The sequence below is a fragment of the Alosa sapidissima genome, chromosome 8, assembly GCF_018492685.1.
Source record: "Alosa sapidissima isolate fAloSap1 chromosome 8, fAloSap1.pri, whole genome shotgun sequence".
Lineage (NCBI taxonomy): Eukaryota > Metazoa > Chordata > Actinopteri > Clupeiformes > Clupeidae > Alosa > Alosa sapidissima.
Window position 1 is genome coordinate 26,499,263 of NC_055964.1, and position 12,500 is coordinate 26,511,762.

General features: G+C 43.5%; 1 protein-coding gene across 3 annotated transcripts in view; it reads right to left on the reverse strand.

Annotated features, from left to right (window-relative positions):
* Nucleotides 1-12,500, reverse strand: part of fbxl17 (F-box and leucine-rich repeat protein 17) — a 212,109-nt gene that overhangs the window by 148,047 nt on the left and 51,562 nt on the right. For all 3 annotated transcript variants that reach the window (XM_042102222.1, XM_042102223.1, XM_042102224.1), the window contains exon 6: nt 6,141-6,248. In XM_042102222.1, the coding sequence (XP_041958156.1) occupies nt 6,141-6,248 (108 nt within the window). The remainder of the gene's footprint in view (nt 1-6,140; nt 6,249-12,500) is intronic.

The following is a 12,500-nucleotide window of genomic DNA, read 5'->3' on the forward strand; positions in this document are numbered from 1 at the left end:
TGTAATGATTCATCGTTTCAGATGCACAATACACTTTTTATATTTGAGTTAAGCAGATGGAGTTACTTGCATTTTGTAATATTTTCAATTATTAGGGTAATATTGTATATTGTACAATGAAACAAAGAGATTTATGTATTGTATTTTATATCAATAGCCAAGATATTTAATATAGTACTGAATTACACTATATTGAATTCTATTTTGTTCAATGAACACACAAGCATACAGCAGTTACATTTGACATTTCTTATAGTACATAAAATAAATAAATTGGTGAGAGTGGTATATAAAAAAATATATTACGGATGTGGCCATCCAAGTCCTAAATCTTTCAATTTTTCTTTCGCATTAGAATATCCTTATAGGACAATAAAGACTCTATACTATACTCTATACTACTATTATTTAGCATGAAAAAGCAGAAGCGCCACCATATTGTTAGTTCTGAAGAATTATTGTTCTGTTAAAAATAGCAACTTCAGCATGATAGAATGGTTAAAGACAAATTCATATGACAGTGAAATGGAAAGTGTAAAATGTGTTAAGAAAAACAAAGTGCTTATATTGTTCAATCTTGGGCCACTATCAGGCGCTGGGTACACATTCACACACACACACACACACACACACACACACACACCCCCAGACACACAGACGTACAGACACGCGCTTGAAGATCAGACAACAAAAGGAACATCATATAGACTCCAGTCACACACTACTGAACAAGATGCCCACAGAGTCAAAGCTCACACAAAAGGAACACACACAAGACCACAAATAAATGTTCCCATCACACACACACACACACACCTCATACTTTTCTGAAAGCTTTTTAAAGGGTAGGCCAAGAAAAAGATTATTTTTTTCTGAGACTTGGCAGTAAAAGCCCGACTTGGCTGTGAATAAAATGATTATTCTAATCCTCCATTTCAAAGAGGCCATCGCTGGGCACTGGGTCGGCATCAGAGGGCACTAGGGGCACATTACTTTTCTTCTCCTAGGAGCACAGATAAGAAAACAGTACAAGGGAAATACAGGCATATTTTTGTTCATTTTGTTTTTCAAAATCTGCATGCAGCTATGCTAGAATACGATGGAGAGGAAAAATAACTTCTTCATTGTTTTTGGAGACATAGCTCTCAATACAAATTTCAATGCCTGAAATTGCACTGTGCCTATTTACAAGGGCATTGTTCCCACCTCTTCTGGGGCCTACCATCAAATGTTGGACCTCTATAGAAAGCTGAGAACCTCTAGTTTTCGTAGGAAACAGTCAACTTACAAGTTACAGAGGCTAGAATATAGTTTTTTCTTTCTGCCGGATTACAAGCATCTCTGAACTGACCACATTTCAGCCCTCTGGGTCACTTGATATCCCTTAGAAACACAACTGAACCCTAGCACCAGGTCTTGTGAGGCTGTGTGCAAAAGTAGATCAATATACTGTAGAATGAAAATATGAGTGCTCTAGACCATTATTTGCCAAGGTATGCTCATGCGTTTTGTAAAATGCCTATGGAATCCAAAATGCATACTGACACTCAAATGCTTACTGCACATGAACACATAATCCTGGTCTCAAATGAAAGGTAACACTTTGAGGTTTCTTGTGGACTATTTAGATTGTATGTCAGGTGTTCTGATATAGACTGACTACACAAAATATACTATTACAAAAAAGTATCTATTATTGCATTTACTTTGTTGGTTCAATGAGTGTGTATAAGATAAACTATACATCTGTACAACTAATATTGGATAATACAACATGAAGATTCAATTTCTATGGATTCTTGTGAATATTTCAGTACCCAATATGTTGCATCTACTTATGGTGCTGCAGCTACACTGCAGCCAGAAGTCAGGGTAGCACCAAAAGCGGAGGCATTTTGGATCAAATTTAATTGAGACATAATAAAATTAATCTGAGAATGTAAAGCACTATACAGATTGTACATGAAACAAGTTGTCATTTTTGGATTCCCAAGAGCCAAAGCTTTGAAATGATGTATAACATTACTATGCTACATAGCAATATGGTGCATACAATTGATGTAGAATGTTGGGGGGAGGTGGGGGAGGGGGGTAACCGTCCCGCCGGCGGGTCAGGAGGGTTAAACTGTTAAAAATTCTGATACATTTCTAAATCTGGACAAATAACATTTTGAAATGCATCCGTTTTCGGCACTTTATTTAACATTTGCTGAAGTGACAAGCAGCAATTTGAGAAACTATGCCAGTGCAGACATGTTTGTGTTTGGGTGAGTGCAAAGGAACAAGTACACTCATGAAATCACTCATGAACAAAGAGTGTGAACACCTCTGAGCCCCACGGTGCAGCTCATATATCATGTTCATCATTTGTGTTCAAGAGCAGGCTCTGTGATATAGAATGGAATGGAATATACATTTAAACATGTCTAAATGTCTAGGGGTGCGTGTGTGTTTGTGAGTGTGTGTGTGTGTGTGTGTGTGTGTGTGTCAGCAGCAGTGAGGAAGGAAGACATTCCCCCTATCTGCCCTATTTAAGAAGAGACAGGCCTGGCACTGACACTGCTGTAGTCCCTGTTCATCTTCTAAAAGGACCAGATGTGAGCCATGACCTGTGTGTGTGTGTGTGGGGGGGGGGGTTATTAGAGAGGGAGAGAGAGAGAGAGAGAGAGAGAGAGAGGGAGGGAGAAAGAGGGAGAGAGAGAGAGAGGGGGGGGGGGGGGGGGGAGACAACACAGGACCAGGACCAGAGAGGATCTGCTAGTTAAGGGTTGTCTCTCTATGGCACCACTCACATCCACATAACGGAGTTTTGCGTGTCTACACTTCAACATGAAACCGTATTCTACAGAACATCACTCATGAACCTACCCAACTCCAGACACAATCAGCACTGCCAGCAAAGATGTCTAGGCTGCCAGGGGATCAATTCATGGGCTGCCTTGGCCATATTCATGACACTCACAACACCAACATGGCGTAAAAGCAACACAAGAGCAGCTGTTAATGTGAGTGTGAACTGTGTGTAAGCTCCTGGCAGGTGGTCATAATCACCTTCACACGGCATAGACATCCATGGAAGGAAGTAGAGCACAGAGCACATATGCTGAAGCACTACACCCACACATCCTCCCCCAGTGCTGGGCAGCATATGTAAGCCACCCCTCATCTCTCTCCCTTCCTTCCTTCCCCTGCTCATTTAGTGGCCATAGTGGTCATTTATCAACACACAGAACAAGAGCCAGGAGAGGCCCGGGTCAGAGGTCACCGCCATCGAGAAACGGATATCCCCTGAGCTCATTTACCCGGCCGGTTCACAGACATGACACAGCCACACACACAAACTCAACGCACACACAACAAACACACAGGGAACAAGCAGGAAAATATGACAGCATACACAAACACACTCATTCATTCATTCATGTAAACATGTAACCTCTGGTGACATCACCTACAGGGTCAACAAAGGTGTCGGCTTCCCTGACGAACCTCTACCTGGTATCCATGACAAAGCCTGACGAGCTCCCCGACATCACTCATCAATAAAAAAACATTTATATCATGAGCAAACAGACACACACACATGCAAACACTGAGAAATAAACACAAACGCAAAAACAAACAAAAACTAACCACCGAGACAAACACAGACAGAAACACACAAACACACAATATTCTCATTTCATCTGGACCCTTAGCAGATCTCAGCTGACAAATGATGTAGCGCTACTGCACCATTCACAAGCAGTAGCACAAGCACCTGATTAAAACTCATTTCACTGTGTTTGGGTGCTGTGATCAACTTCAGTCACAAGCCTATCTAAGGGCAGCAAAAAACAGCTTTTATCAACTATTCACTCAATCTCTATCTCCCTGACAGATTGGCAGCTTAATTTCCCGGTATGTCCAATGATGGCCATTGAATAAATGAAAGAAAAGTTAAGAAATATAAAGGATTTTTCCTAATAACTTTGTGTGTGTGTGTGTGTGTGTGTGTGTGTGTGTGTGTGTGTGTGTGTTTGTGTGTGTGTGTGTGCGCGCTTGTGTGTGTGTGCGTGTGTGTGCTTGTGTGGTGCGTGTGCGCGCTTGTGTGTGTGTGTGTGTGTGTGTGCTTGTGTGGTGTGTGTGTGTGCTTGTGTAGTGGGTGTGTGTGCTTGTGTGGTGGGTGTGTGCTTGTGTGGTGTGGGTGTGTGCTTGTGTGGTGTGCTTATGTGGTGTGTGTGGTGTGCTTATGTGGTGTGTGTGTGTGTGTGTGTGTGTGTGTGTGTGTGTGTGTGTGTGTGTGTGTGTGTGTGTGTGTGTGCTTATGTGGGGTGTGTGTGTGTGTGTGTGTGTGTGTTTGTGTGGTGTGCTTGTGTGATGTGTGTGTGTGTGTGTGCGCGTGTGAGTGCGTGTGAGTGCGCGCGTGTGTGTGTGTGTGTGTGTGTGTGTGCGTGCGTGTGAGTGAGTGCGCGTGTGTGTGTGCGTGTATTTGTATTACTGTATGAAAATGACAATGAGAGAGACTACTCAGATGAGTTGAAGGCTGATTTAAGGGAATACTTTTATAATTTGATGCAGAAGAGAGCCAAAGCAAACAGAAGAGAAAAAAAAGAGTAGAAGTCTCTAGGAATGAAGAACTATGAAGTGTTGCCTACACAGTTCATTCAGTTCATTTTCACAGATTTTAATCAAACAAAACGTGAAAACATCCTCCATCACTGTTTATGGGTTATTTGGGGCCCTTTGATTTCCAACATGCGGAAAACGCGAACTCAATAACGGAATTTAGACATGAAAAGAGAATTATCTTATAAACGAGGAATCACACAGAATTTGTGAATATTGTGTTGACATTTTAAATAAACGTTTTTTTTTACATTTTTTTTTTTAGTTTAAAACGGCAAGCGTATGAAGGTTTCTGCCTAAACTTTGGCCAAATGACAGTGTTAAGCATGCCAAGTAATCATATCTCAAAGATTCACATTCACCATGTGAGTTTGCTGATCCTAGATGTGTGAGAAAACAGCTTCTGATGAGCCAATAGTATTGAAAAAGTTATTAAACACTCAATTGACTACAGTATAAACGTATTAAACTTACAATAAGATCATAAATGAAGGAAAATGAGCTACTGTTTATGAGCACATCTGACTCTAAACGAAAGCGCAACAGTGTATCAGCAACAGCAACAGCAGCACAGATGACACATCTGACCATGCTTCCTCCAATGGGATTTTAAAATTAAACATACGAGATCTGTGCATTAAGGCAGATTGGCTACTGTCCATGAGCGCATCTGGCTGTCTTGAAACAAAATGGCCATTTCATTTAATTTATTTAACTGTTACTTTAGCCCAGGGAGTTGTGAATGTTTGACAACGCTGAATTTATCAGCAGTTTTTAAAAGGTGGATACTGGTTAGGAATAAAAAAAAACAACAAAAAAAAACTCCTAATTTGCCAGTACTGAAATCTTAGAGAGACAAACACTACTGCAAATCCATCAACACCTGCAGACTGCATGGCATACTCAATTTCTGAAAGAGTGTGGACTTGAAGACTATTGTATACTTTAGCTGCTAATGTGGCCACTCCTATTAAAGCCTGAATCATCTATGAGTCCTTTTTTTAGCAAAGGTTAAAAAAGGGCACGAATCATTAGATTGTTATAATGCAACTGAAGAACAATCTGCATTAGCGTTAACAATAAATCCCATTAAAAGACTTCAGTGCTTCAGGCAAACAAGGACCCAGCGAGATGAGACATGTTAATACAAAAGAAGGAGACCATCAAGAAGAAAAGGGAAAAGTGTGGTTGTAATTATAGCCTCAGTGTTTGATCTATCTGTATGAGAAAGGCTAACCTTTAGCGTGAAGCTGCCCTGGCCTCATTAGCATGCTCATTAGCATACAAACAGCAGGGCGGTGGTGAACTGCTGCTCTCATAATATTCACCCCATCACACTTAGATGAGATCTTACAATGTGGTTCTTTTCCTATCTGGCCAAACATTAGAGTAGCAACCATTTAACAACAGCTTGGAATGAGTACGTCACAAATCTCATCATGAAACAGCAGACCTTTTCCAAAGTCTGAGCTGAGAGTTGTTTGTTGGATCGTCCAAACCCATGTAATAAGCCAAGGTGACAGGTGACCTACCCCTGTGAGGTGGATGACTCCTTGCGAGGTGACGGAGCAGCCCATGAAACCCACAAACTGCAGCTCAGGGCAGTGCTCAGCAAACGCCTTCACCGATTTATCGGTTACCTAGGGAGCAGGAAACAAAGATCAACATTGTGCACAGCATTGTGTACAGTAAGGACCAGAGTGGCTAGTGACCAGAGACCATGTAATGGCCATGACATTAAGCAATTACAGGCGAAATGAGGCACCTTTTGAGGCAACCAGAAATGGGCAAAGAGCAAATCGCCAGCTATTTCTACACAGCGAAGCAATGTAACATTGCACAGATTTATCCTGATAAAAATACCGGTACTATAAACAAAATAAAACAAATAAATAACACACCAAATCAAATCCTCTAGACTGATCAGAATACCAATGCAAAGAGACAGCTGCAGACTTCAGGTGTTCAGATCGGACACACACTCGTGAGGTTTATCCAGCCTCAAAGGGAAGTTCATACAAACTTCTGAAGTGAAACATTGAGCTTTGAGCCTGCTGTGAAATTCATGGCTGATTTGGCCAGCCGAGCCCACACTATAATTAAGCCAACCTCATCCAGCACGATAGAGATGTGACTATAAGAATGGAGAGAGAGGTTAAGGTGTCGGAGATGGCACATGAAAGATTGACAGGGAAGAGAATAAGAGAGATAAAAAAGGGAAAGACTGAGAGAAGCAACACAAAGACAGAGTGAGATTAGGGGTGAAACAGAGTAGGGGTAGAATGAAGAAAACATGGGCAAAACATGCCCAGGAGGAGAGGAGGAGAGAGAGCAGGAGGACTGAGGAGAGGAGGAGAGAGGAGAGGAGAGAGAGAGGAGGAAGACTGAGGAGAGGAGGAAGACTGAGGAGAGGAGAGAGAGAGGAGGAAGACTGAGGAGAGGAGAGAGAGGAGAGGAGAGAGAGAGGAGGAAGACTGAGGAGAGGAGGAGAGAGAGGAGAAGAGGAGAGAGAGGAGGAAGACTGAGGAGAGGAGGAGAGAGAGGAGGAAGACTGAGGGTCTGAGGGTCAGTAGCTCCTGCCTTTGGTGCCTCTGAGCTGCTTCATGGAGTTCAATGCTCCCAGACTCTGGGTCTCCAACCCAGACACGGTCAACAACCCAGTGCTCTCTCAGAGAAAAGAGAGACAGAGCCTGAGAGAGACACAGGGAGAGAGAGCTAGAGAGAGAGAAACTGGAAACAGGAGGTATAGAGAGACAGAGAGAGAGAGAGAGACAGAGAGAGAGAGGAGGAAAAAAACAAAAAGTGACTGAGAAAATGATTGAGAAGCTTTAATCCTTCACCCTTCACAGCTCGCCAGCCCGTCTCAATTCGTTCAAACACGAGCAGAGAAATGCAAATACACCCCCATGGATTTATGATCAATAAACAGGGAAACATTTTCCCCGTGAGCCCTTCAGAACATCAATGTGTGTCCTCTACCCCCACTCCCCCTCCCCAACCCAATCAAGACTGTCAAATACTTTCAGTAAACACCAGTGTCCAACCATGCAGCAGAATAGGCCATGCTCTTTGTATTAGCGATGCCTTTGAGGGGGTGCAAAGTCTTTGGAAAACCTCTCTCAAAACACTTCATCAAACACAAAAAAAAAACTAACAATGAGATCAGTGACTGTGTGTGAGATTGAACTGAGATGCAAAACATTTATTTTTTTTTAAATCACAAAGACCAACAGACATCAAAGCACATGAATCATCTTTTTTCCCCTCAACACAGAGCTTTGTTTACTTCGTGCAGCAAACTGAACGCGTTTGCTAAGAGATGAACATGGACACACACGGAGTCTCTCTCTTCCTGCTTTACCAGCAGTGACGGGAGAGAGAAAGAGAGAAGGACAGAGAGAACACATTACTGCCTATTAGAATTTGCCACACTGAATGTACAGCATATTGTAATTTGTAAGGTCAGTCCCCTAATACTGTGACTCTTTCCTAGAGAGAGGTGTACAGAAAGCAGATAAAAGCAGGCTCTGATGTAATATGGCAGGAAAGTGCATCTAATATTCTTGTTTGCCCTTTCAAGCGAACACAACTGCCGCTCCGATGGTGGGTGTTTTTCATTGAAATAAAGAGCAGTTTCTGCCTGATGTCTGTGAGAGTGGCTGAGATGTAATTGGAAAGTAATGAGACCAGTGTGTGTGGAGATGCCGCTGTCCCTCTCTCTCTCATAGGACCAGCACGTAAGGGCCTCTTGTATTTCCCTGGTCTCTCTTTACTCCTGGTTGCTCGGTTCTTTTCGACGCCTCTTTGTTTCTACATCTCTCTCTCATACTCTCGGTACCCAGCACTCAGCTCTCCCTTGACTACCAGGCTCGCGTCACGTCACAATAAATGAATCATATCCCCATACATCACCATAAAGCTCTCATCACACTCTCCGCTTTAATATGAAATATGCCCAAGCTGCTATTTTTATAGGCATGCTTCTGAAAAAAAAAAAAGGAAAAAGATTTGTACATTTAAGCACCACTATCAAACGAAGAAGAAAGACCTGGATTGTTGTCATTCATGTGTGGATAGGAGATGGGACCTTTAAACCTTTCATTTGTCCCATAAATAACACGAGCGCTGGTAATATCCTCCCTGGGCCCATCAGGCACCTGGCCCCATACACGGCGTGCCACAAACACACAGGCTGCTGACGCGGCACGGGAACACAGGCCTCTCAGACAGGCGTCCAGCCCAGCTGGAGAGGAGAGCCTGCTGGAGCTTAGGGCCTGAATGTGCTGGCTTTGGGCTTTCTGCCCATCGAGACTTTTCAGATTGAAGAGGGCGGCCTTGATCTGTCTAAGCCTCGGCTTCAGCTTTCTGAATCTGGGCTTACTCCTTACTGTACTTTACTCCAAGAGGACATCAAGCAGATTAACCAGAATTATCCGACATTTTCTATCCAGAATTTCATTAGATTGGAATAGATGAGCTGATTTTCATATGTTGAATCTGTAAATAAAAATGCCAACTGGGCCTGTAGATTTTACTTCTCAGATATTTATAATTTGACTCAATATCTGCAAGACTATAGATGCTTAAATGACTTTGGTTTGCACTTTTAACTCTTCACCTTAGGAGACAGGAAGGGATAGCGTGTGGATAGGTGGTCAGCTATCATACACTAAACACGTTAGCCTGCACCCCTCTAAGGGCCTAACTGCTTCAACTGACACTAACACAATTTCTAAACTTCAAAAAGAGCCCAACCTAAATGCATTATGACTGATCCGCAAAAAGTCAGCGGTGACATCGGTTAAAAGTTCAATAGAAATACGCACAGCCCCCAGTCATGCAGAGGGGCAAAACGGTTCACAGGGAAACTCACAAAGCTGAGCGTGCGATCAAGGTTACAGATATCTGTGAACCAGAGAGGACTGCGTATCTGATCAAACTGTCTACAAGAAGTTATCATCCATGTCCATTTAGAGAGACAAAGATGGACACAGCTCCAGCTCCATATAAGTGACAGAGTAAGAGACCAGTCCCTGACCCTATCCAATAAAAACAGATATATACTAATCCAATACACGTGTCATAGGGTTCACTCAAACAAGCCATTCATTGGTTGTGTGCAGCGATTGGCCTTTTCCCCTTTACTGCCCTCTTCTCAGGCTAATATTACATTTCCCACCAAATTAGCCTACTGATGGCTTGGGCTTTGCCGTAGCTACGGCGGCCTAATTCAATGAGGGCAATATCAGGGAGGATCGATAAATATTAAACAGAGTGGACAGGATACACGCACTCACGCTTAAGACTCACTAATATGTCTTGGCTTCTAGTGCAGACTTAAAAGACTTCTGTGCTGAATTACAAGGCTCTCTTTTGGCCGAAGATAGCGCTTCACTTCAAGGAATTAGTGCCTCTTTATTTCACTCCACCATTTATTTGAGGTTAAAGAGCTCCAAGCCACTTTTATCAGCCGAGAGTTACACATGGGCTCTCACACACACAGGCATTCCTGTGAATATATAATCCAATATAATCTCTCTTACACACACTCACACACACGCACATACACACTGCTAATCAGTGGAGCGGTGAGGGCCAGAACATGCATCCAGAAGGATAGTGAGGCGAGGAAACGATGCGAGGGAAAAGGAAAGAAGAGATTAAGGGAATTCCACATGAAGAACAGTTTGGACGCTCTCAGACAACAACGAGGAAGCAGAGCAGCGCTCGACAGCTGGACTAATCGGACACAGTGTGACTAAAGGCAGACTTTACATGCCCAGCGCTGGGGTCCCTAGTCCTGATATGTGCGGCGGAGGAAAGTGTGCCAGTTATGGTCTTGTCTGTTTTTTGTTCAACCAATCAGCAAGCAGTAGGGAGTGCTTTAGGTGATGACAAAAGAACATGCAAAATGAAGTGTGTTATCAAACAGGACACAAAAGATACCACGTTTGGACCCACTTCATCAGATGTTATATGTATAAAGCATTTGTAAACTGACGAGTAAGTTGAACAGGCCTTTCCTGATGAAGCCTAAAGAATCCTATGCCATAGGCATTTAAAAGCCAGTCGTTTCGCTGCACACTTACTAGGATGGAAAACCAAGGTGTTCGAAGTTACTTGGATGGGACTTGAGAGGGTACAGTAAGCATGGTAAGAGGATGAAAACACACTCATAAAAAATGTATTTATTCAACATTCCCACAGTATAAATGCTGATTTGTCCTCAAATGACAGCGGCAGGTTTGGTGAAGTGGAACACGGGGCTCCCTGAACACCTCACTGCTCCAAGTACCCACCCTTTCTCAGACAGTGGGGGTCAAAACTCCAAAAACGCCAAAAGTTGGAGTGAACAAAAATCAATGCATACAACAAATCAAAAAAACAGAATCCCCGACCCAAGCCCAAGGTTATTTCAAAATATCTTTCACACACTGATGGGTGTGGACGCTGGTGAAGAAGAGCCATGCCAGTGTCTGCCCCTGTGTGTATGTGTGTGTGTTGAAATGGACAGAATGAGATTTGGGCGCTCCAATCACCACGGTCACCAGACCATCCCCTGTCCTTATCGACTTCTAATCACACTGAAACTGAGACAGCAGCTCAGATTTAGCTGCACTCGCCCTAAAACAGGCATTTCCATGGAGGCCCGGAATAGAACAGCTCATCATCGGTCACTAACACTACAGAACCTGAATGAGGGAGAGACCCTGAGAGGGTCACAGTGCTTGAGAGGTTGATGCCCCACACACACACACACGCTCAGTAAAGCATGAACAGCAGGCTGCTAAATGAAAGAAAAGGGCCCACAGACAAAAGGGCAGAGCTCAAAACAGCACAGATAGCAACACACACACACACACAAATGCTGCACACACACACACATATATACAAAGAAAGAGAGACACTAACACAACACACACACAAATACATACACACATGCTACACACAAACACACACACAAAGAAACAGAGACACTAACACAAACACACAGAAATACATGTTCACACACACATACAAACAGAGACATTAACACAAACGCATAAATGCGCACGCGCACGCACACACGCATTGCACACACAAACACACACAATCTGTAGCACTTCATCAATGAGATGGATGACACACAGGGGAAGCGGGGTTACCTAGACAACCATCAATCCCCTTAATTGGGCCCTTTTCTACCCATTTGCCGGACGCGTCCACGGTGGTCTACATATTCGGCAATCACCCCGGCAACAGATGTCGTCCATTAGGTGTGCGGACTGGGTGATGAGGAACCTGGTAAAAGATGAGTCCACAGAGCTGCCAGACCTCGGAGAAGCACTTGGTTCCTCTGAGTGCCAATTAGAGGAGTGACTCGCCACCGCATGGGGTGGGGTGGGGTGGGAATGTGCTTTTGTGTGCACGGTGACAGCCAAGAGTGGAGGGACAGAAGCAGGAGAGAAAAAGGAAAGAAAGAAAACAGACAAGAAAGTGAAGAGAAAGGGAGATAGAGAAAAAGAGAGAAAGAGTGAGAGAGGCGAGAGACGGGGGGGGGGGGGGGGGGGGGGGGGTGACAGACAGATTAAATGATTAAGTGGTTTTAATCATTTGGTGTCTGGTAGCTGGCTGCTCACTGCAAGCCTTAATCCAGAGGGAGAGAGATCCATACAGCAGCATGGATTTAGGATCAATAACCAGGGAGAGAGTTTTTCCCTCTATTCTACTTCACATCAAACATTTGCAACTGTGCAAATGAGCATGTGTGGAGGACTGAGTGGCCATCTGAAGAGTGAGACTGGCCAGTGGCCACTAGTGATGACTGGCAACGGAACAGGAGGAATCCAACTAACTTAGATGAAGTCTTACAAGTATTTCCACCGTTTTGACACTGTTGAGATAGATAGATA